Raw genomic sequence first — 27908 nt, forward strand, 5'->3', positions numbered from 1 at the left:
TGCGTGCCGCAAGTCATTGGTAGAGACGACGAAGCCATCGGCTCCCAGGCCCGCCCCTCCACCGCCTCTTACTTTTCCCAGAGCGGATGCGCCTGCGCTCAGCTGCCTGGGCGGGCTGTGAGGCGCGGGTTGAAAAGTCTCGTTCCAAGTTTGGAGAGAGAGAGAAGAGCGCCTCAGTCCTCTGTACCCGCGAGCGGGGAGGAGGCAGGAGAGAAGGACGCGGCGTCTGGGGAGCACCCAGGCCCTGAGACGGAGCTCAGTCTTCGAAAGCTAGAAGCGTGTGGCGCGCCTGGGGAAGGCAGGAGCGCCTCCGGTTGGGCTGCTCTTGACTAGCGAGGGGAGTCTGAGGCAGCGGCGAGGGGCGAACGACCCGACGCAAGATGGCGAGTAAAGAGAGTAAGAGGCCCTGCGGGGCGGCGCGCGCCAGGGCCGCGGGGGGCGGCGGGCGCGCGAGGCCGCGGCACGCGCCGGAGAAAGGCGCGAATTGGCGTGCGGGGCAGGGGGCGGGGCCGGGCGCGAGGCTGGGCGCGCGCCTCGAGGGGCCTACGCGGGACGCGGCTGTGGCGCCGAGGGCTCGGAGCACTTCCGGAGCCGGGCGCGGGGCCGCGAGTTGAACCCCCTTCCCCCCTCCCGTCCCCCCTCCTGCGGTGGCGCTCCCTCAGGCGCCCTTGGCCCCCGAGCGGAGGCGGCCTTCGCCGCCGGAAAGCGGGCACGGCGGCTCTTTACGCGCGCGCGCCGACCGCCTCGGGGTCGCGGCCCTTGTCCGGGGGATTCTGGAACCCGCCGGCCTATGGCTGCCTACGCCGGCTTCGTGGCAGTGGAGGCCTCTCTTGATGGGGGATGGGGAAGCGGGTCGATGGCTTTCTGCTACACGTGGATTCGTCTCCCCGGGTGGGTCGTGGAGCCCCTCTGCATACGGGTCGTCATCTTAGAACAGGTGCGAACAGCTGTAACCGTCAAAACACTTTTGGTGTTCGTGTAATTAATTACCCAATTCTGTATACGCAGGAGGTATTATTGATCTCAAAGTGCAAAAAAAATCAGCTTCCTGGCGTTAATATTCTCTGCACGCTCTGGGAAAGCGGTTAGTCGTTCGTGTCCAAATTAGAGGTAAAGAGAAAGAGTAGATTAGGTGTGGCCATCTCGAGGTGACCTCCAGTATCTGTGCAGATTCTGACTTCTATCCCTCTCAGCCACTTAATTTCTCCAAATTTCAGTGTTTGAAGATACTGTGGAGGAGCGTGTCATCAATGAAGAATATAAAATCTGGAAGAAGAATACACCGTTTCTGTATGATCTGGTTATGACCCATGCTCTTCAGTGGCCGAGTCTTACGGTTCAGTGGCTTCCTGAAGTGACTAAGTAAGGGTTCCTGGCAACTTATTTTGCACAGATTTAACTATTGTCCTGAATTTCCTACTCTTGGAATGTTATACATAGAACATAAGCATGTAATCAATTTAGCCCTTGGTTGAGGGGGCAGAGGACTTATTTTCAAAACTAACAAGTGATTTATGGGATGATTTCTGAGGTATAAGTATGGCACTAAAATGGGAGAATCTGTTGTGAGATTAATGATATTTGTAGGAAGCACCAGGTATATTTGACATTTCTTGCACTTAAATATACAACAGCATCTCTTTGAGTCAAGAAGAATGGATTTCTTTTAACTTTATTGAAAAATAGCATATGTACAGAAAAATGTACATATCATAAGGATATGACTTGATGAATTTTTACGTAGTAACACACCCATGTAACCAGCCCCCCAAATGAATATATTTTAATTGGCAAAAGGGAAAAGAATTTAGCAGCAGTTCACTGAAGAAAAGGTGTTGTTATTGGCTTATAGTATGGAATACATTTTGAGGTCACTGTTGGTCTTCATGAGAGTGTTCTTTTCAGCTATTTCTAAAATTTCTCCGGTAATAATTGCTGACATAGAGTTTTATATCCTATTATTTGGTTTAATATTTAAAACAAGTACTTAGATTACTTCTTATCATCCTTGTTTTACTGATGTGGAATTAGGGGCTGAGTGCATGTTAAAGTGCTGGCGCAGAGTAAGTACACAGTAAGTGATGACTGATGCTGATCTCCCACCCCTTCCTGTTCAGAAATAATTTGTTAGGTAGGATGGAATAACTCTTGTTTCTCCCATTTGAATTTCAATGAACGCTGCTTACCTGAAGTCTTTGTAAAATGTACTTATAACGTGTTCTGTGTAAAGATTTTTTTAAGAACAGATCTATATGTTCTCAGCCCAGATACTGCTTTTATATGAACACTTAAGAATTTAGCAGAAAATACTTTAAATTGTACATTCCGTGGTGGTCTTTGCATACAAAGATGTAGGATCTGGTTGTGGGATGTGTAGTGGCTCTGGGAATTCAAGAAAATGCCAGCCAGCCTGCATTCTTGGATGTTGAGGATGGCTGTGTGTGCTTTGCAGGGTTCTGTTTGGGGTATGAAGGGATTGTGATTGTGTTTTGTCACTGTACAGAGCAGCTGAAAATGTTGGCTGCTCTTATTGCCTGGGTCTTTGAGGAACTAGTTCTTATTCAATCTCATAAGAAGACCTGCCTACATATACAACATGCTTCTGAATGATTATTTGCACTTTCTCGGCTGTTGTCTTTAAACTGAGTTAGGTAATTGATTTGGCTTTTTAAAGTTTTTATTTAGGTATTTCTTAATTATTTTTCAAAACTGGTAGGTCATTATTTTATATCTCTTATTAAATAATTTTTAAACATGAGACTACCTAAAAAGCTTTGTAGTCATTCAAATTCAGTGAGTACAACAGTGTATAGAGTGAAAAATAAGAACTCCTTCTCCATCCCCTATTCTCCTAGTTACCTTACCCAGAGAGTCAGTCATTGTTTGCAATTTCTTAGGCATCCTGCCAGCATGAAGTACATACATATATCTTCCTTCCACCTTTTTTTCTGGTAGCAAGTTGTTCACTTGACTTTTTAATTAGGAGTTTATATTGGAGGCTTTTTCCTTAGCGGCATGCTTAGATGCACTCATTTGTTTTAAAGGCTCCATAGAATTCCATTTATGGATATACTATAAATTATGTCACCAGTTCCCTATATTAATGGATATTTAGGTGGTTTTCAGTCTCACTGCTTCAGACAGTGCTGCTAAGAGTAACCTTGTGATAATCTGTGATTGTTGGGTAAATTTCTTAGTAGTGGAGTCAAAGTGGTCAGAGGATTCTGACCATTCTGAAAATGGACAAGGTTTTTTATCATTAGTCTTCTGCAGCCTTAGGTGTAGCCAGTATTAGAGGGAAATAGTGTAATAATGATTGGTTCAGGAAAATAAGCTTGTATTTTAATGATGGGAGAGGAAAGGATTTGTAGTAAAAAGAAAAATCTTAATATAATGATAATTGAATTTTAGAGTCAAGAAATTTTCCAGATCCTCCCAATCCATCTTGGAATTGTGCTCCTCAGAAAGGTCCTGTGATGTAACTTTTACCTGTTGGTCTTAGTTTTTCTGCTTAACCCTATAAAAACAAGTCACTTCCTTTTATGTCAGCCCTCTTTGGTGCCTCCTTTCTCTCAAGCATTCTTATTTCTTTTCAAATGGTTCTCATGAGATATGTTAAAATCCCCTTTCATGTTGAGCCACTATTCCCTGTAAAGGTTTCATTTTGTCTAGGTCCTCCTAAAGTACATTGCCTAGAGCCCAATTTTCTAAATGTGGTTTTCCAGTTAAATAAGTGGGCAAGTGCTCATGCACATTGCCTCCCCCTCCCCATATAAGTTCCTCTAAGATGGAATTACCTTTTTTTTCCCCCTTTATTGTTGAGAGTATTACAAATCCCCTCCCCCCCATTTTTCCTCCTTGATAACCACCACATCATATCCTTGGCCACTAAATGGACATCAACTAAGACCCATTTTTTTTCCCCAACAAGCTGCTGTTACTTCGCCATGGAGGACTTACTCTGTTCTTGGAGTTGTATGAGTATTTATTGTTCCTTTCTTAACTTTAAGCCAAATCTTGATAAAATTTCATCTTGTATTTTTTAGTTATTACTAAATTATATGTCTAGAAGTAACCCTCAAACCTTTTTTTAATAAACTACTGAATCCTTTGTATAACTGAAATCGAGAAACAGATAAATAGCCTAACTAGTCTAGTGTTGGGGTCCAGAGCCCTACTTCCCTCCCCTCCTCACTGAGGTGGGACCTTGGGGCACAGGTGAAAATTGCTATTCTAGAAAATACAAAGGGGAAAGCATTGTTAATAGATACAAATGCAAAATCACTGCTTGGACCAGAGTACCAAGGGGCGTCAGCACGTTCTTTAACCTCAAATTGATTTCCATAGAACTAGGTAACAAAGACACACACAAACACCCGGTAAAATTGAGAACACCCATTTCATACACCATAACCATAAATGGAGGGGGGGGGGTCACATCTTGCCATTTACACTTATAACCTGTTTTTTAAGTGAAGAAACTGAAGCCCACAGGGAAGTCGTGATTTAAGAAATTGCATATAGCTAATTTTAGTTTGAGCCAGGATGTAACCAGTTTTTCTGCCATAACACCTTATTCTTTTCATTCTACTTTGTTGCCTCTTACAGGGAAATCAGAAACATGTAGTGTATTAAAATGGAAGATATTTTTTATATGAGAAGTCATGATTTATGAGTACAGGGATCAGCGATGAACTGAATTTCTTGGCAACTGGTTTCTTGTAGGATTAGTGTGACTTCTTTTCTTTTCCAAACAGACCGGAAGGAAAGGATTATGCCCTTCATTGGCTAGTGCTGGGGACTCACACTTCTGATGAGCAGAATCATCTCGTGGTTGCTCGAGTCCATATTCCGAATGATGATGCACAGTTTGATGCTTCCCACTGTGACAGTGAAAAAGGTGGTAGGTATACCATATATTCTAGTATTGGTGTCTTAAGGGAGTAAGCCTCTTTCTAATTACATGTTACTAAAACTTTATACTAATTTCTCTTTTGGCCCAGCAGTTTAATTACTAGGACTCTACCGTACAGAACTACTCACTACAGGTGCACAAAGATTTCACAGTAGCATTATTTTGCAGGATTGAAAGAAATGTTAGGATCAACCTAGCAAAGCAACCCAGATAGTAGTTCATAGGAAATTAGTTAAACACATTATGGTATGTTTGAAATATTGTGCTGCAGTTACAAAGAATGAGATAAATCTGTATGTACTGGTATGGAAACGTGCCCTAGATAAATTGGGTAACTGGTACGTGCATAAGAAAAAGTCAGGAGGCATATATACCAAACAGTTTTAGTCAGTTAATAGTGGGGGGTTTTATGGAAGCTCTTGACTTCCTTGGGTGTGTTTTTTCCCCTCTAGTCAAACATTCATTCCCCCTGCTTTGTTATTCCCATGACCACCCAAGTTCCAACCAAGTTGTGGTAATTTTGCTAGGTGGACTCACAAGACTTGATAACAAATTATACTCATGGCTAAAGTTTGTTACAATAAAGAGTACATAACACAAGCAGCAGGAAGAAGATATGCATCAGGGAGTACAGGGAGGTCTGTTACAAGTCTCGTTCAGGGCTGCACAGGATGTGCTTTCTCCCTGGCAGCAAATAACAAGGATAAGTGCCGAGTATCTCTGCCCAGGGAAACCCATTCAGGTGTCAAGGTCTAGAGGCTTTCATGGGGGGCTGGTTTCATAGGAACATCCTGTCCTGGCAGCCAGCCATGACACGGAAACTCAGGACCCCAATAATGAAACCAGGAGCGTTTCGTCAATGTTTATATTCGTGCGCAGCAACCTTGACAAACTGGTACAGCACAGTCTATTGCTCCAGGTGTACACCACAGAATCATCAATCCATCAGTAACATAAAGAACATTCTGAAAGCCATGTTCCCAGGACTTAATCAAGGGTCAGTTATGGTCCCAGTGTCTCTCAGCTGCGAACGCTAAGCAACCAGACTTGCTGGGTTAGTTAGTGCTCTCTGCACATCCTCAAATGACTTAGTGGATAGATCTTACCATTTTCTAGTGGTTTTGTTGAAAATAGTACATTATAGCTCAAGTCCCATACCCCATCCCATTCCTCCCTCTCCAGAATTAATCACTGTCCTGAAATTAGTGTGCCATTTTCAACTGTTTGTATTTTTATTACTCATGCAGTAGTAAATACACACAGTGTTCTTTTGCCGCTTGCTTTTTTCATTCAATATTATTCTTTTAAGAATAGATACATTTTTTTAATCCTCACCTGAGGATATGTTTATTGATTTTTAAAGAAGGGAGAGAGAAAGAAACATCGATGTGAGAGAGAAACATCGATTGGTTGCCTCCGGTGTGTGCCCTGACTGGGGATCAAACCCACAACCTTTTTGGTGTGTGGGACGACGCTCCAACCAACTGAGCCACCTAGCCAGGCCACTCTATTATTTTTTATGTGTGTTGATGTCCCATATTGATGTCTCATTCTTTTAATTGCTGTATAGTATTATATTGTGATTAAACATCAGTTTATCCATTCTTCTACCAAGGGGTAGTTGGATTATATCTTTGTGGGTTTTTGCTCTTACAAACAATGCTTTAGTGAACATTCTTGCCATATCTCCTGTATACACATCGCAGAATTTATCTAGTGGGGTGGAATTGCTGAGTTGTATGGTATATTCATTGTCAATTAAAGATAATATAAAACTATTTTCCAAAATGGTTTACTCCCACAATTCAGTCCATTCCCCTGCCACCTTATGCCTTATTTCTGTAAATGTTGTAATCAGAAAGTTTTTAATGGCTCTAAAGTCACTTGTCTAGTGTATTACAGTCTAGCAAGTGACTGAAATAATTCAAAGCTAACACCTTTTTTCTCTTACAGTATTTTTAATGGATGCTATTTATCATTAAGGTAGTGGTTTTTTACACTTTTTAAAGTTTGAGAAAACAGCCCTGCGTTCAAAGTAAATCTTACCTAGAAACTCAATTTTTTTTAATTTTTTTTTTAAAAGGGGGTGGTAGTGGAGAGAGCTGTTGAGTTTGTTTTAACTAAGGGAGTTGGAAAACTGAATACCTTGATAGAAAAAGGGTTAGAAGGAACCCTTGGAGTCCACAGGGGTGGGGGCCGGTTTGAAGCAGGCTCTCAGGAGGTAGGAGGTGAGATAATCTAGAGGGGTGGCCTTAGGAAGCGGGAGACACATTTCTTCCATTGAAACAATGGGCAGAGGAAATGCTGAGAGTGAAACAGATGATTTTGTGTGGTTTTCAGCCACGCAGAAATAGTAAGCTAACGTTTGCCATGGAGAAGAGTGGCTAAATTCTGGTATGAAGCCATGGGAGCCAATGTTCATTAAGCATTCCCACACAGAAAGAGCTGGCTGAAACTGTGAAGTAGTTTACTGCTTTCAGCATGTTTTCTCCAGGTCCAAACTAGTCTCTTAGACTTGTTACCTGCCTGGGTCCATTAGGCATTTGAGTTAGTGTTCTCTGACCAGAGACACAGGGTGAGCTAAAAAGGAATGTGCAAAGAAGCAGCAAGATAGTTCAGGGAAAAATAACAGTTACAATGTGAAGCCTCCGAATTTTTTGTGTCGGCAACTAATTCAAGTTTTTATCTATGAGCACAAAAAAGAAAATGTTCTTTGTTATTATCTGCGTAGATGTTCTCTGCTTGTATTTCTGCTACCATCTTGCTGCTTCCCAGACGTTATGTTACTTTTTATGTGGCTTTTTTACTTTTCCAGGGCCTTTTTAATTATTTTAACATTATAGTTTTATTCCCACACCAGATAGAGAGGTTCAGCCCCCTCGTTTTAGCGTTGGCACTCCACTAGCAGTAGAACCAAGTATGCTGGTGAAACTAGCATGTATGTGTTCCTTGGGTTTGGGTGGTGGTTAGTTGGCATGGACATCCTATTTGAGGATGTTTCTGACTTTAGACACAGGAGTGTTTATACTCTTGAGGGTGAAACCTTTCCTGTCTTGATGAAACCTAAAATAAGATGCTAATTCACTGCAGCACTTCCAAATGAGTTGTATTTGCACTGAAAGGCTGAAGTGTGTTTATTATGTGGTTATTTGAATTTTAGTGGATAACTACATCATCTTCAAAACTGAAAGAGGCTGATTTTTAAAAAAATATATGTTTATTGATTTCAGAGAGAGGAAGGGAAAGAGAGAGCAATAGAAACATCAATAATGACAGAGTCATTGATCAGCTGCCTCTTGCACACCCCCTACTGGGGATTGAGCCCGAAACCCAAGCATGTGCCCTGACCAGGAATCGAACCATGATCCTCTTGGACCATAGCTCAATGCTCAACTGCTGAGCCACACTGGCCAGGCAAGACGCTGATTTTTAATTGTTTTAAATCCAAGGTGGAGCTGAATTAACTGGCATAAAATAGCTCTCAATATTTTTCAGTACAAATGGGTTTTGAGACTAAATTAATTCCAAGTGGCAAATGAACCAATATTTTTGTGTTCTCTCTCAATTTGTGTTGTATCCTATCATGTTAAAATCTACTGGGTTGATTAAATTGAATTTTGGATTTTAATTGTAAGTGTATGTGTTTATTTCTTTCTTCTCACATTAGAATTTGGTGGCTTTGGTTCTGTAACAGGAAAAATTGAATGTGAAATTAAAATTAACCACGAAGGAGAAGTAAACCGTGCTCGTTACATGCCACAGAATCCTCACATCATTGCTACAAAAACACCATCTTCTGACGTGCTGGTTTTTGACTATACAAAGCACCCTGCTAAACCAGGTAAAAAAAAGGGGGGGGGCATTGCTTGACCATTTTTCTTGATTCAAAATCATTGCTTTAAAGTCATTCAAACTAGTATATGCTATAATTTTTCAAGGTTTAAAAATTGGTTTTGTGGGTCCAATAACCACCCTCGATTTCAGTGATTTAACAGAAGGACCTCACAGCAGATTATATTCCTGGCAGCAAACAGTATAGAGGAAAAGCAGGAGGAAAAAGATACAGATCAGACATAGTCCAAAGAGGTCAGTCGTAGGCTTCTGAGTCCTTCCCTGCTGAGCTACACAGAACATGCGTTCTCTCTAGCAGCAAACCATGGGGGCATGTGCTAATGTCTGCCCAGGGAAACCCATTTGAGTCTCGGGGGTCTGGAGTTTTTTATGGAGATCTGGTTACATAGGCACATCTCATTCTACGACCAGTCAAGGTACGGGAAAGTCAGGACCCCAGCAGCGAAGCCAGATAACATCGTAAATCTGCTAAACAATCCTACAAGTCTTGACAAGCTGCCACAGCATGCCCTACTGCTCTCAGTGTACAAAACTTCGTCGTTAGTGACTTGAAGAATTTTGTGAGGGTCACATTCCCAGAAACTGGCTAAGGGTCAGTCATGGTTACAGGCTACCCCGGATAAATACTAGGGCTGAGCAACCAGGCCTGCTGTGTTACCTCTTTCCTCACAAAAATATTTTTAAGTGACCCAGGGGTGAGGCAAGTTGTCATTGTGCAAATTTGTAGAACAGCTGTAGTTTTCAGTATTTTGTGTTAGAGCTAATACTAAGTTTTACAAAGGAACTGGTGGTTTTATGGTCATGCGACCTGGTTTGCATTGAATATTTGAAACGCACAGAGAACAGCTTTTCAAGGTGGCTTTGTGTCAGACCAAGTCCATGTGGGTATGCAATGCTTTTCCAAACATAATAAATGTTATGGCTCACTCAGGTGAGGCTTTGCTCTTACAATTCCAATAAACAGATAATCAGTAGTTAATGCATTTCTTTCTTTCTTTAGACCCAAGTGGAGAATGTAATCCTGATCTTCGGTTAAGAGGCCACCAGAAGGAAGGCTATGGCCTTTCCTGGAATTCTAATTTGAGTGGGCATCTGCTAAGTGCATCTGACGACCATGTAAGAAATTTATTCTTCCTAATCTACTCATGTAGAGTTAAAGACAGTGTCACAGCTCTGCATTGCTGGAGCACTATATAGATGAAAGGTTTTCTAAGATAATATTGCTGATTATTGTGATAACGTTTACACAGGATTTAGATCAGTGGTTACCAAACTTTCCTTTTGGAGCCTTAGGATTTCACAAAGCTTTTTCGGAGTAGCCTTAGAATGAAGGGAAGGTGCTCAAAGGGTATCCTCTTATGTAAAACTAGACCTCTATAATGGAAACTATGAAGTGTTTGTGAGGCATGATTAATAGAAATTAAGTTTTATGTTTTTGTTGTTTTAAGTGTACAGTTCTGTGGGATTTAGTGTATTCACAAAGCTGTGAAACCATCACCACTATATAATTCTAAAACATTTTCATCAAATGTCACAAAAAGAAACTCCATACACATTAAACAGCCATTCCCCAATCCCTTCTTCCCACAGCTCCTGGCAACCACTAATTTATTTTCTATCTCTAAAGATTTGTTTCTCTTTAATATTTCATATAAATGCAATCATATAGTATGTGGCCATTTGTGTCTTGCTTCCTTCACTTTGCATAATGTTTTCAAGGTTCATCTGTGTTGAAGTATATGTCAGTACTTCATTTCATTTTATAGCTGAGTTATATTTCATCATATTGATATTCTGTAGTTTATTCATTTATCAGTTGATGGACATTTGGTTTGCTTCCACTTTGGAGCTATTTTGAATGATGTTGCTGTGAACATTTTTGTACAAGTTTTGTGTGGACATGTTTTCATTTCTCTTGGGTAATTACCTAGGAGTGGAATTACTGGGTCATATGGTAACTCTATGTTTAACTTATTGATGAAGTGCCAAATTGTTTTCCAAAGCAGCTGCACCACTTCACATTCCCACCAGCAATGTACCAGGGTTCTAGTTTCCCCATGCCCTCACCAACACTTGTTATTGTCTGTCTTTTTTATTATAGCCATCCTAGTGAGTGTAAAGTGGTGTCTCATTGTGGTTTTGATTTACATTTCCCTAATGACTAATGATGTTGAACATCTTTTCATGTGCTTATTGGCCATTTGTATATTTTCTTTGGAAAAGTGTGTATTCAAATCCTTTGTCCATTGATAAATTTTGTTGTTGTTTTGATTGCTGAGTTGTAAGAGTTCTAGACAGATAGAAGTTACCAGATAATGTGATTTCAGAAATTTTTCTCCCATTCTGTGGGTTGTCTTTTCACTTTTTTGATGAAGTTCTCTGAAACAAAAAAAGTGTTTAATTTTGAGTCCAGTGTAAGTATTTTATTTTGTCACTTGTGCTTTTGGCATCATATCTAAGAAGCTATACATAACCCAGCATCAAAAAGATATACACCTATGTTTTATAAGACTTTTATAGTTTTAGCTCTTATATTTAGGTCTTTGAGCCATTTTGAGTTAATTTTTATATATAGTGTGAAGTAGGGGGGCCAACTACATTTTCTGCATGTGGATATCCAGTTTCCCTGCACCATTTGTTGAAAAGACAAATCTTTCCCTGCTGAGTTGCCTCAGCATTCTTAATATAAATTATTTTAACAATTAAAAGTACCACACAAATGCAGAGGGATCCCATTAATTTCTTGTAGAACAATGTTTGTAGCATTCTTGCCACTAATGGCCCCATATCTTTAGGGATCCCATACTGTAAGCAGAAAGTGTTTGGTATGACTCCAACCAGAAGCCAAGAGTAGACTTCTGGAGCTCATGTAAGTTGGCCACAGTTAGCATTTTATACCAGCTTTTTGAAAGCGGGTTTTTTGCCTTCCTTAGTTATATCTCTATGCCTTGAACAGGATCTGTCACATCACGGACCTTTATATTTCTGCTGATTGCAGTTTCTGTTAGCTTTTTGAAATACTGAAAGTAGTTAATTGGCCCAGTCAAGATTCTTTAGTTAATGCAACCAAAACTGACTTTGGCTGATTTAAACAGAAAAGGAATTTATCAGAAGGGCATTGGGTAAGGTACACAGAATTGCTGTGATGGTTAGAAAATGGCCTGGAAAAAAGAGGGGAGGCCAGCAAATCAGGCCAGTGAAAACACCCTGGAAAGTGGATGTTATGTTCCCCCACCCATCAGTACAGATTCTCCCCAGTTTCAGTTCACAATTCAAAGTCCTGGTTGGACTCATGGAGCCTGTATCACATTCCTGCTTTCCTCACAGTGGACAGGGGGTAGTCTTCCAAACAGGGAAAATGGGTTACTTAATTACTAGTACTTTTTGAAGACACCAGGCTGGGAGTTGCATTGAAAATAATAGCTGATGTTTTCCACGGGCTCTGCATGTGCCAGGCATCTTGCTAATCTTCCCAGGATCCATCCTTCTAAGGTGAGGGGGGCCTGTGGCAAAACAGATGAAGCCATTACCAGTGTCAGTGGAAATATTGTGAATATACCTTGATGGAATTGCCTCTTTTATACGATTGGATGAGAATCATTGCCCTATAGCTTGTGGTATTTTTTTTTTCCATAAAAACTTAAAACTTTCCTTTTAACTTTTTTTTGTGTGTTGGGATGTCAGGAGAAGACAGAGCTCCCAGAGCTTGCTGGCGCCCTGGCCTCTGCTTGGGCTTGCCCTGCTGATGTTTGAGGAGCACACCATGGGATCTGTCTGCAGGCCCCAAGCTCTGGCCTCTCATAGTAGCCTCGTAGGACTTTCTGGGTCATTCACCTGTCACACTTCTGATGTCTGTGGTGGTTTCTCCTATGAGAGGCTTTGTTCAAAGACTTTTGCCTTTTAAGAGGCACATTTTAGTTTTAATTATCAGTTTCCCAACCCAGCGTGAATTTTTAGGGCATGCATATCAGTTCAGGGGATGCCAAATGCTGGGCTCTCAGTGTTGTGTAATCTAGTTTAGATGAGTTTTAGATACTTGGCTGAATGTATGTAGGTAGAAACTCTAATCTGAGTGTCCCTTGCCTGTCGGCATGCTGAGTCTCCCCCTGCCGTCCCCATTACAGTGTATTTTTTTTGCACTTCACATCTTGGATCATGGAAGCTGCACCCATACACTCTATTGTTTGTGAAGCTTCACTTTGGTTTGTATTACTCTTATGTTTATTTCTAACATTATATAGTTAAATAGTTTTGTTTTTAATGAAGGTGTTTTAAGTAAGTGGTTAGCATTTAATTCAATCTTATGGCTTTTGTGGTTTTTCCTCCTTTAGACTGTCTGTCTGTGGGATATAAATGCAGGACCAAAGGAAGGCAAAATTGTGGATGCTAAAGCGATCTTTACTGGCCACTCGGCTGTTGTCGAGGATGTGGCCTGGCACCTGCTGCACGAGTCACTGTTTGGATCTGTCGCTGATGATCAGAAACTTATGATGTAAGGTTGAAAATTCAGTGGGGTGTTATAGGTTGTCCTGAATGACTGTCAGTGATTGTGGTAGCCTGTGATTTAATTTTTTTTTAAGTTATGTCCTGGTTTTTATAATTGGCATATAATAAACTGCATGTATATAATGGCCTTTTCACATAAAAGTTACTGTGCTGTATGTACAAAATTTTTTATTTAAAAAAGAAAACGGATGTAAACGTGAAGAAGCATGCTTGGTGTGGAGGTAAATATCAAAATTGGGATCAGGGTGACTTTTTTGAAAATTAGGGAGGAGAATGATTATATTGGCATGGCCACAGGGCTGCAGTCAACAACCTAGAATGCTTTTTTATCTCGAACTAATACTGGGGGCAAATAAGGCAAAATACTGAAATTAGATGAGTCTGGGTTGTAGATTTCAAATTATGTTATTGTCAGTATTTTGTGTATGCTTGAAATAGTTGGTAAATTAAGACAGGAATCTAATAAATGAGAAACCAGAAATAGCAGCCCTAGTTCATTCTCCATAGGTTTAGAAGATATCACTTAGTGGTTGGAACTATGAATTGCCAACCCTAGGCATGGTTGGTGTTTAAAGGGGCAAGCTTAGAGGTGGTGTAGACTGGTGCTCACAAGGAAATGAGCATGAGATCTGAGAAGTTGGGGAGGGTCAAGTGGCCTCGTGTGCCTTGTACCTTTGTGTTTTAGATGGGACACCAGGTCCAATACCACCTCCAAGCCGAGCCACCTGGTGGATGCGCACACCGCTGAAGTCAATTGCCTGTCATTCAATCCCTACAGCGAATTCATTCTCGCAACTGGTTCTGCGGATAAGGTTTTTACATTTTTGCATATTTGGTGTTTACAAACCCAGTTGTCTTGTATGGTAATCAGGTACTTTAAAACTATGGAAAGTGCAAGAATGAATTTTTCATTTATTTTTCTTCAGACTGTAGCTTTATGGGATCTGCGTAATTTGAAACTAAAGCTCCATACCTTTGAATCTCATAAAGATGAAATTTTCCAGGTATGTGACAGTTTTCTGGTGTCTTTCTATCAGGTTTTAGTAACTTTTTGGTAGGGGGGAATTAAAATTTTTTCTTTGTTTATATAGTGGGCATGAAACATTGTTTTTTTAAAAGCTCCTCTTATGTATAAGTTAACTAGCAGGAAATAAATTGGAGCTTTTTGAGAGACTATTAGTTCAGAAGTAGAAGAAAAAGCCTTGCAAAATACGATTAGTATAAAAAGTGGAATCCAAGCATTTTCAGTTAAGGTATGCCAGTGTGGCGGCTCCTCTAGTAAAAAAATATCTTGTATGTGGTTTAAAAGAGAGATTTGCATAGGTTAAGATACCCTTCATTACCCTGGCTGGCATGCATGGCTAAGCTGTTGAGCATACACCTATGATCCAGGAGATCTTGTTTCGATTCCCGGTCAGGGCACAAGCCCAGGTTGCGGGCTCGATCCCCAGTGGGGGGCAGCTGATCAGTGACTCTCATCATTGATGTCTCTGTCTCTCTCCCTCTCCCTCCCTGCCCCCTCCAATAAAAAATATACTTCGTTGAAAGTTTTAAATGCTTCTGGGATGGTTATGGGGCTGAATAAGTTTATTGGACGCCCTAGCTGAATTCTATGTTGGGGAGTGCATCCTTCCTGGGGTCAGGCCAGGGAGATGGTCAATTTAAGAGCACTTGAAAGGATCGGACAAGAAGGGTGAGGGCTGTAGGCCAAGGAGAGGGTACAGACACACCATGGGAAAATAGTGAGGATTAGGACAATATCCACAAACCTTAGGAAGGGTGATTGTTTTACGTTTTCAAATATGTATTGCTAGGTCCACTGGTCTCCACATAACGAAACTATTCTGGCTTCAAGTGGTACTGATCGCCGCCTGAATGTGTGGGATTTAAGGTAACTCCAAATCTAATGATCAGAAACGGCATAAATATGCTAATCTGGGAGATTATGTAATTCATAAATTTAGAAGAGCAATTTTCTAACCCCCGTTTAATAAGTCTAATGTTAAAGCGACTTTTTAAGTGCCTTCCTGAAGAATCTTTGTTCCATAAAACTGAAGTAAATCAGCAAATGAGCTGTAAAACAAGTTTATGCCATGTCTTATTTTTCTGTTGATATTCAAAATTGAAGTTGGGGGAGGGGTGCCTTTGTGTTTTAACATCCAAATGATTGTATTGAAAATACTATTGCTGTAGAAAGCGGTAAAGATGTTAGCTGTTCATGTCTCATGGAATCTCACATATACCTGCGGGACTAGTCTTTCTCAGATTTTCTACCATTTGCTCTTCCGTGCTTTCATCAATTCAGTAGGCAGATAAGTTCCTGCAGTAGGTTAACTGCTGGGGATATACTTGGGAATGGGATAAGCACAACCCATGCTTTTGGAGAGTTTGTGTTCTTCTGAGGGCTCATTGTATAGTTTCTTCCAGTTCTTAAAGTTCTTGACTTCAGAGTGGCCATTCAATTACCAAAGAATAACTTTATTCCTGCCTGTAGTAAATGTGTTGTATTGAAGTGGACTGAGTTTTTAGTATTAAAACCAACACTGCCTTAATTACAGACAGTAGACCCATCATTCAGCATATGGAACAAACAGTGCAGAATAAAATGCTGGTAAAACTTTTAAACATCTAATGTTCCGTGTTCTTATGGAACAAACTCTGGACATGATAGATGCTTTAAAATGTAGAGGACCTTTAAAGCAGTTGAGTATGTTTGAAAACAATTTTAGTAGTAAAATTAGAAACCTAAAACAAAAATATATAGTGGTTGTATGAGGTGGTACAGCAAGGTTTGGAAGTCTGATGCCCTGGCAACTGGATTATCCCTAAAGGTGCCAAGAATAAATTTGCACACATTGTATAATTTCTTCTTAAAATTCATTTATGACTTGCTTACTATTAAAATTATATTAGGTAAAATTACAAATTAAAATGGTCAGTGTTAGCAATTATATTTCTGACAGGGAGTAGAAACATAATTGTCTAGCAGTCTCCCATTTTTGGTTTATTTGATTGATTGGTTTTATGGGAAGGAAAAAATATCACTTAGAAGGTTGTATGTTTTGGCTGTTTTTTTCCAGCATTTATTACTAGCAAAGTCCACCTTTGGGCTAGATATCAGATAGGCTGATAAGTGTTATGTCACTTAAGAATGAGTTCACCAATACTGGTGGTAGATTCTACAAAGTGAAGTTTTTAAGAAAAAAAATTTTAACATTTCCTTGGCCTATACGATCCATAAAGTTGCTTTGTAGTCATATCTTCAGGTCTGTGGTTCAGATGTGTTACTATTTCTCACTCCTGGAATGAAAAAGGCTTTGAGAGAGAAGTATGGGGGCCTGGCTTCAGTACTTACACACTTTTCACCTTTTAATTCCAATGCAGTAAACATCACAATGAAAATATTAAATGAATTTTAATATTAACAGTTTCTATTCTGCAGTTTCAATTATGAATAGCTCTTACCCATTTCCAGAAAGTAACCCCCCCCCACCTTTCCATCAAATAATATTAAAACTCTAATTCATAGCAGCTTAGAGATGTTTTTCCACTAAGTGTGTGTTTTAAGATGCGCTTTCTGGGCTGCCATTGGTTTTGCAACATTCACACTTCAAGAATTTCAATAACAAAAGCATTATGCTCTTTCTTAATAGCAAAATTGGAGAAGAACAATCAGCAGAAGATGCCGAAGATGGGCCTCCTGAACTCCTGGTATATGTTGGCTTTCTTATGCAAGATGAAATGTCACATACAGATTGGATTCTGTCATTGATCCTGTGTATATGGAAAATGAGTCAAAACTTCAAATTCTAGCTCTTGATGATGTCCAGTTGGAGGTCTTGGAGGTGGTTGTGGTTGGGGTTTGGCATTTATTGAAAATAGGAAACAGCCCGGCCAGGCATGGCTCAGCGGTTGAGCGTCAACCTAGGATCCAGGCGATCGGGGTTCGATTCCCAGTCAGGGCACGTGCCCGGGTTGCGGGCTCGATCCCCAGTCAGCATGCAGGAGGCAGCCAATCAATGACACTCTCATCATTGATACTTCTATCCCTCTCCTTTCCTCTCTCTGAAATCAATAAAGCTATATTAAAAAAGGAAACAGAGCCCAGTAGGTTTTGGCCAGTGTTTCATTAAAAATAATTTGAGCTTCTGGAAAATAGTGTATAATAACTCCTCACTGATTTCAATTGTAGTATTTCTGAGGGCTTTTGGGGGTTGGAGAGAGCAGGTGTTTAGTTAGCAACACTTAACACTTTCTAACTGTGGGAAAATTTTAATGACTAGATTTTTAAGTTCCCTGCCCAGAAGCTAAACTCCCTTAATCTTGTTGATGCCAGCAGTGCCTGTCTCCCTCCCATTCCTAATCGAATCATCTTGGGATCTTGGTGACCCCTTGAAGTTTAAGGTTTACGTGGTGGTGTATTAAGCCTATAGTGCCCTCCCTCCAAACAGCAGGACAGCGACACCCAGCCCTGCCGTTGTAAGACTGTTGCTCTAAAAACTAACAACCTAAGAGATGAAACCAAGGCTTTTTTTGTTCCTATTAACAGTTTATTCATGGAGGACACACCGCCAAGATATCAGACTTTAGCTGGAACCCCAATGAGCCATGGGTCATTTGCTCAGTGTCTGAGGATAACATCATGCAGATATGGCAAATGGTGAGCTAAAATATTTTTTTTCCTTAAATGACTTATCTTGTAAAGGAGAGGTTAACTAATGATATAATGTAATGGAAATATTTCAAAAGTCTAGATGTGTATTGTACAAAATATTTATAGAAAGGGAATAATTTTAAAAAACATTTTTCCATTTTAACAACAATCCTTAGTTTAGTATGTACCTGTCAAGTCGGGAGAAATCTCTATACATATCTGTGTAAACATAGATGTAGACACAGCATGTGCTCTGATTTTCATGATTACTCTTCTTCAACCGGGTTCTTGGTGTCACTGCTCTATGTCCAGTGTCTGTTGTCATAGACATGGAGGATACAGGAGGAAAGTGTCCACATGATACTCAGCTCTCTGAAGATTAGCACTGAGTACACAACTGACATCTCTTAGGCATTGAGGTGTTAACCAACCCTCATAAATCTCAGGGCTATTGCTCCCTCTAAATGATGCTTGAAATGCTTTGGGGAAACACCTTTATGAACAATAACTGAAATAAATAGTGCATAGGCAGCTAGGGATATATGTGGAATTTACACTGGCCTGCCTTTCCTCATCACATTGATTAGAGTGTTTGGGGGGGAAACAAAACTACTGAAGTACTCTAAAAATGTGTCCACTTCCAACACTGAAACACATTGCCCTGTGGATCCAAAAATCTGGATGGAATTATTAAATGCTATTTTTAGATAGTCTTATAAAAACCATGGGGAGTTATACCTATGAATTTATTTGGTTGTTATCTCCAGGCTGAAAATATTTACAATGATGAAGAGTCAGATGTCACAACCTCGGAACTGGAGGGGCAAGGATCTTAAACCCAAAGTATGAGAAATGTTTCTGTTGAATGTAATGCTAACATGAATGCTTGGTTTATCAAGCGCCAAAAAAAGCATTGTATAGTAGGAAATGTTAAGTGGGATGGCATATGGCATTCTTTACCTTCTGATTCTAGCACTTTCAAGTGAGCTATTGCGTTCTGTATCATATCGTAGCTTTTAGGGAAGAAAGAAATGTTGCTGAGAAAGAACATGACAGTTTTAAAATACAAGTAGCAGGGTACTGCCTTTGATTCAAATATTTTAAGTTTTGTTTTCTCAAACTAAGTGCTTGCTGTTCTGAATATGCAAGAATAACTTTTACACTTTCCACTCCCCTCCCAACACTTGTTGATTTGCTTTGCAGAAAATAAAGTTTTAAAATAAAACTTGTTTTATTCTTTTAGAACCTGGGTAGGGATGTGTGTCTGTCCCTTTATTGAGAAGAAGTGCATGTGTGTGCGCGTCCCTTTCTTGTGAGGAAGCCGTTAGGTGCCCACATTGAACCTTTACCGATTTTCTTCCTATGGTACAGGACAGTATCCTAAATCCAAAGGTGGGAGAAGTTAGGTGTCAATTTTGTGGTTGGTAGATTTATAAACCTAGAACTACCTTTGACCCACATCCTATTTGTGCCTTAACTTCAGACAGTTTTGCCTGGCCAAAAAAAACAACACACCTTTAGACAGTTTTAAAGAAACACTAGATTTTCCCCTCAAGAGAATGAAAGCTTGTTTGCTCACATGATAGGGACCCAAAGAGGGGGCAAAACCAGGTTGCAAGTTGGCCCTTCAACCTATGTTGTAAAGCCTGCCAGCTAGGAATGGTTTTCACATTTCTTTTTTAAATGTTTAGACAGAGCCCAGCCGGGCGTGGCTCAGCGGTTGAGCGTCAACCTAGGATCCAGGTGATCAGGATTTGATTCCTAGTCAGGGCACATGCCCGGGTTGCGGGCTCCATCCCCGGTCGGGGGTGTGCAGGAGGCAGCTGATCAATGACTCTCATCATTGATGTTTCTCTCTCTCTCCCTCCCTCTTTCCTCTCTCTGAAATCAATAAAGATATATTGGAGGGGGGGGAAAGAAAAGTAAATGTTTAGACAGAAACAAAAAAATGTAACAAAAACCTTGTATGGCCCACTATGCCTGTACACCTGACTTAGAGAAAATCTGGTATGTTACTTTTTGCTCCTCATGCTTCTCTATGTGTAAAGCATACATAACTATTTTCCTGTTACTCAAATAGGTACCCCCTGGAATGTGCTAAGAGTAGCCAAGACTAAAAACATACTAAGTGGTATGGCTACATAAAATGAGTCTTCTGCCACCCAGAGGGTGAACAGTGCCCCATCCCTTATTGCTTAAATTGTACAGTAATTAAAATACTTTTTAAAAAAGTCCAAGAAACCAACTACCTACAACTGTCTTTGGACTTCAGTGTTATATAATTAAGGCCATGTGGGTAACAAAAGAATACACAGAAGGTGTTAAATTTATCATACATATTTACTTAATCTATACAGAATCGAGTAGATAAAATCAGATTCACATTAGTGAAAAATCTCTACAAAATGTCTTTGAAAAGGAAATCAAGACTGCCTCTTAACAATTCGTATCCTCATGAAAGATGTGGGCTGTAAAAATAAAGCAGTGTGTTTAGCACAAACTAGAAGATATCTGCATCATTTTTTCACAGTTATTTCCATCTACAGTCTGAAAGAGGTAGATTTTTCTGCAACACCTGAGAATTGAATTGTGATGACCAGGTGTAATAAAGGCAGTTGCATACATAACTAAAAATACTGGTCTCAAGACCAAGAAATGTGCTCCTACAAGTCAGGATGAAATGGTCCATTTTCTCTACTGCCACTATAAATAATACACATCAAGATTCCATGGTGGTGCAACAAATGCGATTAAAGTGAAGTCGACATTGAAACCCTTTCTGGGCCAGCCTAGTAGCAGTACAGTGTTCTAGAATATGTTAGGTACAACAGCGTGCTACAAAGCCACAACACTGGGCTGGTGAGGTGATTGCTTTAGGAGGGTGTCCTCCTCAGGGTCCCATTTGTTTTTATTCACAGGATAATGGGAGGACAGATTCTGAAAGGACACCAAGCGCATCCAAGACAGAATCCATATCCTTTAAACACCATGGTAGCATCTAGCTAAAAATACATAGTAAGCCAAAAGCAGCAGGCCAAGTACTGTTAATCACATTGCTTTATAAAGCCCTTGAAAATAGGCAACAGGTCCAAAGATTTACAATCTTCCACACAGACAAGCACCACAATAAGACGTGGTGGGCTACATAAATGGCTTAAAATGTTAAGAGCTGTACATCCAGCAGAATTCTTGGTGAAATGTGATCATTAGTACTAATTTTAAAGTAGATATTTCTGATATACATTCATTTCCTCTCTGGGAAATGAGTCCAATATTTCATTTAGAAGCGAGGGGTGGGGGGTATTTATAAGAGGCTGTTGGAGGGAGGAGGGTATGTTTGTTTCTGCTTCCAGCTCATTCTGACAGAGTGATTAGATAACCTACTTTGTGGATTTCTTTTCCTCCACCATCTGGCCCCTTGATTAATATGACCGATGGTGGAAGCTTAGATATAATCCTCCACTCCAGGTGCTGTTTCCTATCGTATCTACTGGACAATTTTCAATTCTTTCAACCCATTTTAGACCATCAATGTGGCAGGATTTTATAAATGTTAACAAAGAGAAAACTCTTAACTGGACAACACTTTATTCAGTCCAGTAAGCAATTTTTAACAAGTGTCAGTTTGATAGTTTTGCTCAGTGGAATGTGCTTTAACATCAGTTCTAATGGAGCCTTTTTATCTCATAAAGTATTTCAATGCAAATTATACTAGGGATAAAAATCAAAATTTCCATCACTGCAGCCTGAGTAATCATTTGCATAACTTAGCTGTAAAGAACAAAGGAAAATTAATCGAAAGGTGATGTGCTTAATTTCAAAAGTACCCCATTCCAAGTGTAGAGACATTGATAATACTGATTTTTTTTTTCCTTAAAAAGAAAAACAACAACAACATAAGGGTGAGAAAGGTGTAGTACATCCTGACTACTAAACTATGCTAAGTTTTCCCAAAGTTAAAAATGTTGATTTCAGTCTGTTTTGGAAATAGAATCCGTTTCGGTTGGAATGGAGAACTTTGCGATAGGACTGTTGTAAAAGTTGAACGTCAATTTCAAGTAGCCAGAAGGTAGTGGAGGGACTTCTGCCTGGTGAGAGCTACACATTAATTTACCCTCACTGTTGTAAAGGGCTACCAGTGACTGCTTTCTGTGCGAAGTAGAGGATGTGTACCCAAATCCCAAAAGGAAAACAAACCACCTACCCCATAATAAGCATCTGGGTGGTCCAAATTCACCACTGGTTCTAACTAACCTGAAACCAAAGCAGTATGACGGTTGTTAGTTACATAAACATTAAGCCTGTTTGTCCAATTATTTGCCTGTATATACTAGTTTGTTTACATGATACCTTTATGTACATATTCTGCCAAAACTTTAAGGAATTTGAAGCCTTACAACCATCTCAATTTGTCAAGTGATATATTATCAAAACACTATTTTGAATTAAATATGGTAAGCTTGTTTCTGTCCCAACCCTAGAGGGTTTTTTCACTTGGCATTTAAATGGGTTATTAGACAAAACTAATCATCTTGATGTGTGTGTTTTTTTTATTAATATTGATGGGAGACCAGGACGTTTAAATGAATATTGTTTTCACATCAAGGAACCATTATCAGAACAAAGTTCCCTTGTCATGAATGGTCGGCCCTGTCTTGGGTGAAATTTTAATTAGGATGATTCTGTGCAAGGAGCAGGGAAGAAGGGACAAGGCAATGACCACATGCATGCCAATTAAGGGAAACGAGGCAGATGTGCCACACAGCTGAGGAAAACTATTCAAAACTGCTAAGCAGCCTCCTGTACCACCTAAGTCCAGTAGTTCTAAGAAAATACAGATATGGTAGAAAAAGTAAGAAAAATTTCACCACAAAACCAATAGTTACTACTAACAGAGAAAGTTATACACAAAATAGAGCTCTCAATACAGTGATCATACTTCATCTCAGTCCACTGACTCGATGGTTGGCCCGGTGCCTAGGGACACAGCCTTGTGTGCAGCCGGCTTCTCCTTGGCTGCCTTGGGAACCGCCACTGTGGGGACTCCAGTGCCGCTGTTCCAGGCAGTGTTCAGCTCCTTAGGAGAAGCCAGGGCTGCGCAGGACTGGGTCACGCGCGGTGCTAGAGTTGCCCCTGCCGCCTTCCCCGAGACCTGCTCCTTCAGGACTTCCACCTTCTGGTTAAGCTCGTTCCGCTCCGTCTGAAGAGCCCTGCACAGCTTCTCTAGCCGGTCCAGTTTCACTTGAAAGGCCTTGTACTCTTTATCACGGACGGTTTTCTGTAGGGAAAAAAAGATGTACAAAACCTCACTGAAGATGAACTGGGTTACTGGATACCAAAGAATTAGGTCGGCAGTCACATTGGAAACTAGTTTAATCACCTTGTGAATATGTTCAAAACATCTAACATTCTAGCTAGCTTCACTGTAGATATCTACAAATACCACGATATTTGTAACAGTATTGTTCTAGGGTGACAAAACTAAATTCCCTTTGTCATGTTTCTTAAAAACAACCAAATCTACTTTTATTGTATTGATGAAATATTAAGGAAATTCAAGATACTCATCACAGAGACTAGTAGATGAAAATTAAGGGGCTGATTAAAAATAGAAAGGGACTCATTTTTGCATAGATTTCTACCAATTTTCAGGTGAGAAGATAGAAGGTGTGAAATCAAGTGTTGTACACAATATATTTCAGCTTTAGAAAACTGCCTTTTTTAAAAGACCAAGTTAAAACAGAAAGAAAGGGCGCCTGAGTCGTTCATCTGTGCTCTCACTGGGAAAGCTGTCCAATGCTGCTCAAGGTGGGGGCCCTCGAGAAAGGCCAATTATCTGACCCGACCTGGACCGAGTGAATCAAACTCTGTGAGCCTAGCCGTCCAGGTCTGTCGTAAACAAGCTGGAGTTTGATGCAAGCTCAAGTTTGAGAAACCCTCCTCTAGACAAAAGCAAAACCGCGGTGCTTTACAGCCATCGCCAACACGCCTGGGCTAACCCACCGGGGCTAGGGAACTCGATGCCTCATGTGGCCCCTACACTTCCAGCTGAGCTTACTGCCAGGAAAGCTGGCACAGGCTCCACTCAGAACCCCCCACCCCTGGCTCTGGCCAGAGTCCTCAACCACAGATAGCACTACTGTTACCACACACGCCCCCTGCCCTGCTGGGTACCTGAGCCTTGAGTCCCCATGACTAAGAGCACACCTTAGTCACAGGAAACCACCTCACCTCTTCAGCCATCTGCAGAAGTGCTTTGTTATTGTTTTCCCATTTGGTACGCCACGTTATTGTTTCTTTTTCCAGTTTTTTAATTTTCTTTGTCATCTGTGAATCAACAATTGCAAATTTAAAGATCCATTTCTTATCTCTACACAGTCCCACCACAGAAATGTTTAAATATTCCTCCCCACCCCCATCACTGCACCTGCCTGGCCCTGCTGACAGCTGTTGCTGAATGCTGGTTGCAGAGCTTATCTCAGAAGCTCCTAGGAACCAAAGCAGGGGTTTCATATTATGAGAAAAATCTAACATCAATTTCTGGGGCAGCAGCACATGGAGGAAGCTGTCAGACACCACACCTGACTCAGTTAAGCTGGAGTGCATCTTTCATTCCAGCTGGGGGTAGCAAAAGATGAGAGCCTCCTCCCCAAATTGTACAAAAATATGGCCATGTTTGTGAGCTTTCTGAGTTAAAGTAATTCATCTGATCCTTGGAAGAAAAAGCCCCCAAGAGATTTAAGAATTGCTCTACCACAACCTCTGAGACTACATCAGTTTCAGAACTAGAGGTAGCATGATTTAGGGATGACTCTAGTAACCAAGAAAAAGATAAAAGTAGTTAATCCTTAGCTTTGGTCATCCTCACAACTTCAGATTTGCTAATGATAGAATGGGTCCAGAAACAGCCCAGTTGGTGTGACTCAGTGGTTGAGTATCCACCCATGAACCAAGAGGTCACAGGTTCGATTCCTGGTCAGGGCACATGCCTGGGTTACCAGCTCCATCCCCAGTAGGGGGCGTGCAGGAGGCAGCAATCACTGCTGTTTCTAGTTTCTCTATCCCTCTCCCTCACCCTCTAAAATCAGTTTTTTTAAAATGGGTCTAAAAACAAATGTTTTTAAACCTATGCTACAAGACCCCAGTTTTTAGGAGTTCAGAATGAGATGTGTCTATGTCCAGCAATGAGCCCCGTTTTCAAGATTTCCTTATGCAGTGTTGATTGTGCCCCAGCTCTGCTCGCAGTGCGGGGCACCACGCAAGGTGCTGGTAACAGGAATCGATAAGACAGAGCAAGCGCTGCACCCATGAAACTACCATAAGGCCGAGTGGGACAAAGGCTGTGGGAAGAGTGTGTGGAAGATCTGGGTTGAGTGCTAACCCAGTGATCTCTAGCCACCAGCAGAGAGGAATGTGTCCCAGTCCAGAGGATTCTCTGGAAGATCCTGAAGTGGGGGACCCCCATCTTCCACCTCAACAGCACCCATGCACTGGAGCCCAGCTACAGTGTTCACTGTGGGAAGAGTTCTCCCTCGACTGGAGCCTCAGCTGAAAGAATTGGCAGGCGGAACTAATCTGCTGCTCACTGAATTCTCCAGATTACTGGGTCTAAAAATATCTGAAGGTGGTAATTTGAGCACTTAACATGGCTAAGCACTGTCTAAAATACTCTATTTTACGAAGGGAAGGTATTTTTAAGGAGGAAAGAACAGGCACAAAAAGGTTAAATAACTTGTCTATGGTCTCACATATGATGCAACAGGGACATTAACCTAGAGAGCGCACACCCAACCAATGCGTAAGATGTAGAAATAGTCATGACTAACACCTACCAAATGGTTACGAAGTGCAAGGCACTGCTACACTGCTCCCCAAGCCACCGCCATTTTTAACAAGCCCCCATTTTAAGGGGAATTTGCCAAGTAAACTAAGGGTGGATGGATGGATATATACGGATGTATTTTGGTTCTTAGTTGATAACAAGGAAATTTCTTTCCTTAACGTAGATAGGAAAATGAAACAGAAGCCAAAGAATTGGTGTGGTTGAAGAAAAAAGAATTCACTTGGGAGTATAGTTAACACAAAAAGAAAAGCTAAAAAGGTAGGAACACCTATATATATATCAACCAACTAAAATAGGTAATTACTGTTTGGGGCTTGGATGTCTTTAAATAATTTAATCTCCAAGGATACACAGCTATGTGGGGGGGGGAAATCACCTGAAATGAATAAAACAAGACGCACACACACAAAAGAAACCACTTTATTTCTAACAACAAACTGTATTTAATAGAGGAATTCACTTTAATAAAGACAATTTAAGAGCATAGAGATCACCAGCTTTGTGGGGTACACTGAGAGAAAAATGACCGAATAAGATGCCACTGGAGGGTGAGAAAAGATGAACTTAAGACAGTACCATAACAGCAAAAACTCATCCAAGCGGTGATCATGCTTAAAATAGCTTCTTACATAAAATCCCTTTTAAATAATATTCTACCAAAAATATGCAAATACCTTTTCCATTTCTTGCCGGAAGGTTGTAAATAGTTCATTGCTTTTTGCCATTGTAGTCTGGAATTCTTCAAACTTATCCATATAAAGAGAAAGCTACAGAAAAAAGTATGAAATATTCTGAGTTCCAGGTAAACAATTTGAAATTCCAAAGACTTTGAAAACGAACACATTATGTATGGTCCAATGTTAATTGTTATATAAATGACAGACATAAGAACAAATGCCAAACTTAAATGTGAATAAAGAATTTCAAACAAATGAACAAATGTGCACCCACCCAATCCTTGGACCCTGGGCATAGATGGCTGAAGTCCTAATAACCCACTGAAATGCATCGAAATTTAGGAAATCTGTTGATTTAGCCATCTTTTCAGATGTAATGTTAAAAATGTAAAAACATTTACTAGCTTCATTCCACCAATTATATTAAAAACTGAAGGATGTTGTATAGCTATAAATTTCAGACAACTGATCCTTTATGAACTACCCACTGTCCATCCTTACATTTGAAAAACTGTCCTTGAAAAAGATCATTCTTTTAGAAAAATACCTGCACAGTTCTTAGCTTAATATCAAAGATATCTTTTTTCTTAACGTAGGCAGGAAAATGAAATAAAAGCCAAAGAACCGGTTTTGTAGGGGGACAAAGAATTCAGTGGGAGTCCAGTTAAGAGAACAAAGCTAAAAGGTAGAAATACTGATTTTTCTTTTAACTCCTACCCTCAAGGAATTTTTATACTAGGTGGTAAAATAATGCTAACCAAGAAGCCAAGCAGAATCCAGAACATGGAGTCACCTTTTTCTCCCCGTAGGAACAGGAATTCAGAGAAAGGGGCACACAGTAGGGTCAGAACAGAATAGTTAGGAAAGTTTCAGGTGGGTGAGGCCTGACTGAGGCCTCAAGGGTAGGCTGAATTATTTTAGACCAAAAGGGAATATTTTAAAACCCATCTAATGTAATTACATTTTCAGAATGAGGAAACAGGCCCAGAGGAATCAAGTGTTTTGCTCAAGATCACACAATACATGCAAGGAAAGCAGATAAAGAAATCAGAGGCCAAGAAATAGCATAAGTGAAGCCTTTCCACTTCCAGCAGTGCTGCATGAGGAATATTAAACAGCCACGTGAACATGATGGGGTGGGGGGAGGATGTGCTATGACAGAACCAGCCCACCAGTTACCATGTGGGATGGGCAAATGGGGAGCACCTAGAAGCAAGCTCTGCTGTATGTGGGAGAGAGAAGCAGACTGAAAGCAATGTTACCAGCGACATGCTAGATGAGGTAACTAAGATAGCCAAAGCGTGCCTGCAGAAAGGTGAGGCTAGGGCAAAGATGAAGACATTTAAGGGCACATTGGAGAAGAGTGCAGAGGATCTGTGAGCAGTCTGTGAAGGGGCACACAATGACAGTGCCTCTGAGGCTGCTGGCCTGGGGGTGGGAACAATGGTAGTGCCCGGGGAA

General features: G+C 40.6%; 2 protein-coding genes across 6 annotated transcripts in view; one reads left to right on the plus strand and one right to left on the minus strand.

Annotated features, from left to right (window-relative positions):
* Window positions 1-92: 92 nt before the first annotated feature.
* Window positions 93-19178, plus strand: RBBP7 (RB binding protein 7, chromatin remodeling factor). 3 transcript variants are annotated; one of them, XM_087813521.1, is made up of 12 exons: window positions 93-396; window positions 1218-1362; window positions 4758-4903; window positions 8583-8756; window positions 9768-9883; window positions 13099-13259; window positions 13959-14085; window positions 14200-14277; window positions 15088-15164; window positions 16927-16984; window positions 17823-17933; window positions 18695-19178. In XM_087813521.1, the coding sequence occupies exons 1-12, from the start codon at window positions 381-383 to the stop codon at window positions 18761-18763; spliced, it is 1278 nt and encodes a 425-aa protein (XP_087669647.1). In that variant the 5' UTR covers window positions 93-380; the 3' UTR covers window positions 18764-19178. The 3 variants fall into 3 exon arrangements, with proteins under 3 accessions (XP_087669647.1, XP_087669648.1, XP_087669649.1); XM_087813522.1 differs by having other exon boundaries at window positions 8610-8756; XM_087813523.1 differs by having other exon boundaries at window positions 4758-4900; window positions 8610-8756.
* Window positions 19179-20248: 1070 nt separating this feature from the next.
* Window positions 20249-27908, minus strand: part of TXLNG (taxilin gamma) — a 43888-nt gene continuing 36228 nt past the window's right edge. For all 3 annotated transcript variants that reach the window (XM_016211175.2, XM_087813353.1, XM_016211176.2), the window contains 3 exons: window positions 26445-26537; window positions 24159-24254; window positions 20249-23205 (listed from right to left, as the gene is read on the minus strand). In XM_016211175.2, coding sequence (XP_016066661.2) covers window positions 22873-23205; window positions 24159-24254; window positions 26445-26537 — 522 coding nt within the window. In that variant the 3' untranslated portion in view covers window positions 20249-22872. The remainder of the gene's footprint in view (window positions 23206-24158; window positions 24255-26444; window positions 26538-27908) is intronic.

Source organism: Miniopterus natalensis, chromosome X, assembly GCF_054644295.1.
Source record: "Miniopterus natalensis isolate mMinNat1 chromosome X, mMinNat1.hap1, whole genome shotgun sequence".
In the NCBI taxonomy this organism is placed as follows: domain Eukaryota; kingdom Metazoa; phylum Chordata; class Mammalia; order Chiroptera; family Miniopteridae; genus Miniopterus; species Miniopterus natalensis.

Bases quoted from the DNA above. Each gene is read 5' to 3' on its own strand.
- RBBP7 (XM_087813521.1), top strand. The intron at 9,884-13,098 runs GTAAGAAATTTA...TTCCTCCTTTAG, and splicing joins TAAGTGCATCTGACGACCAT to ACTGTCTGTCTGTGGGATAT. The intron at 17,934-18,694 runs GTGAGCTAAAAT...TGTTATCTCCAG, and splicing joins TCATGCAGATATGGCAAATG to GCTGAAAATATTTACAATGA.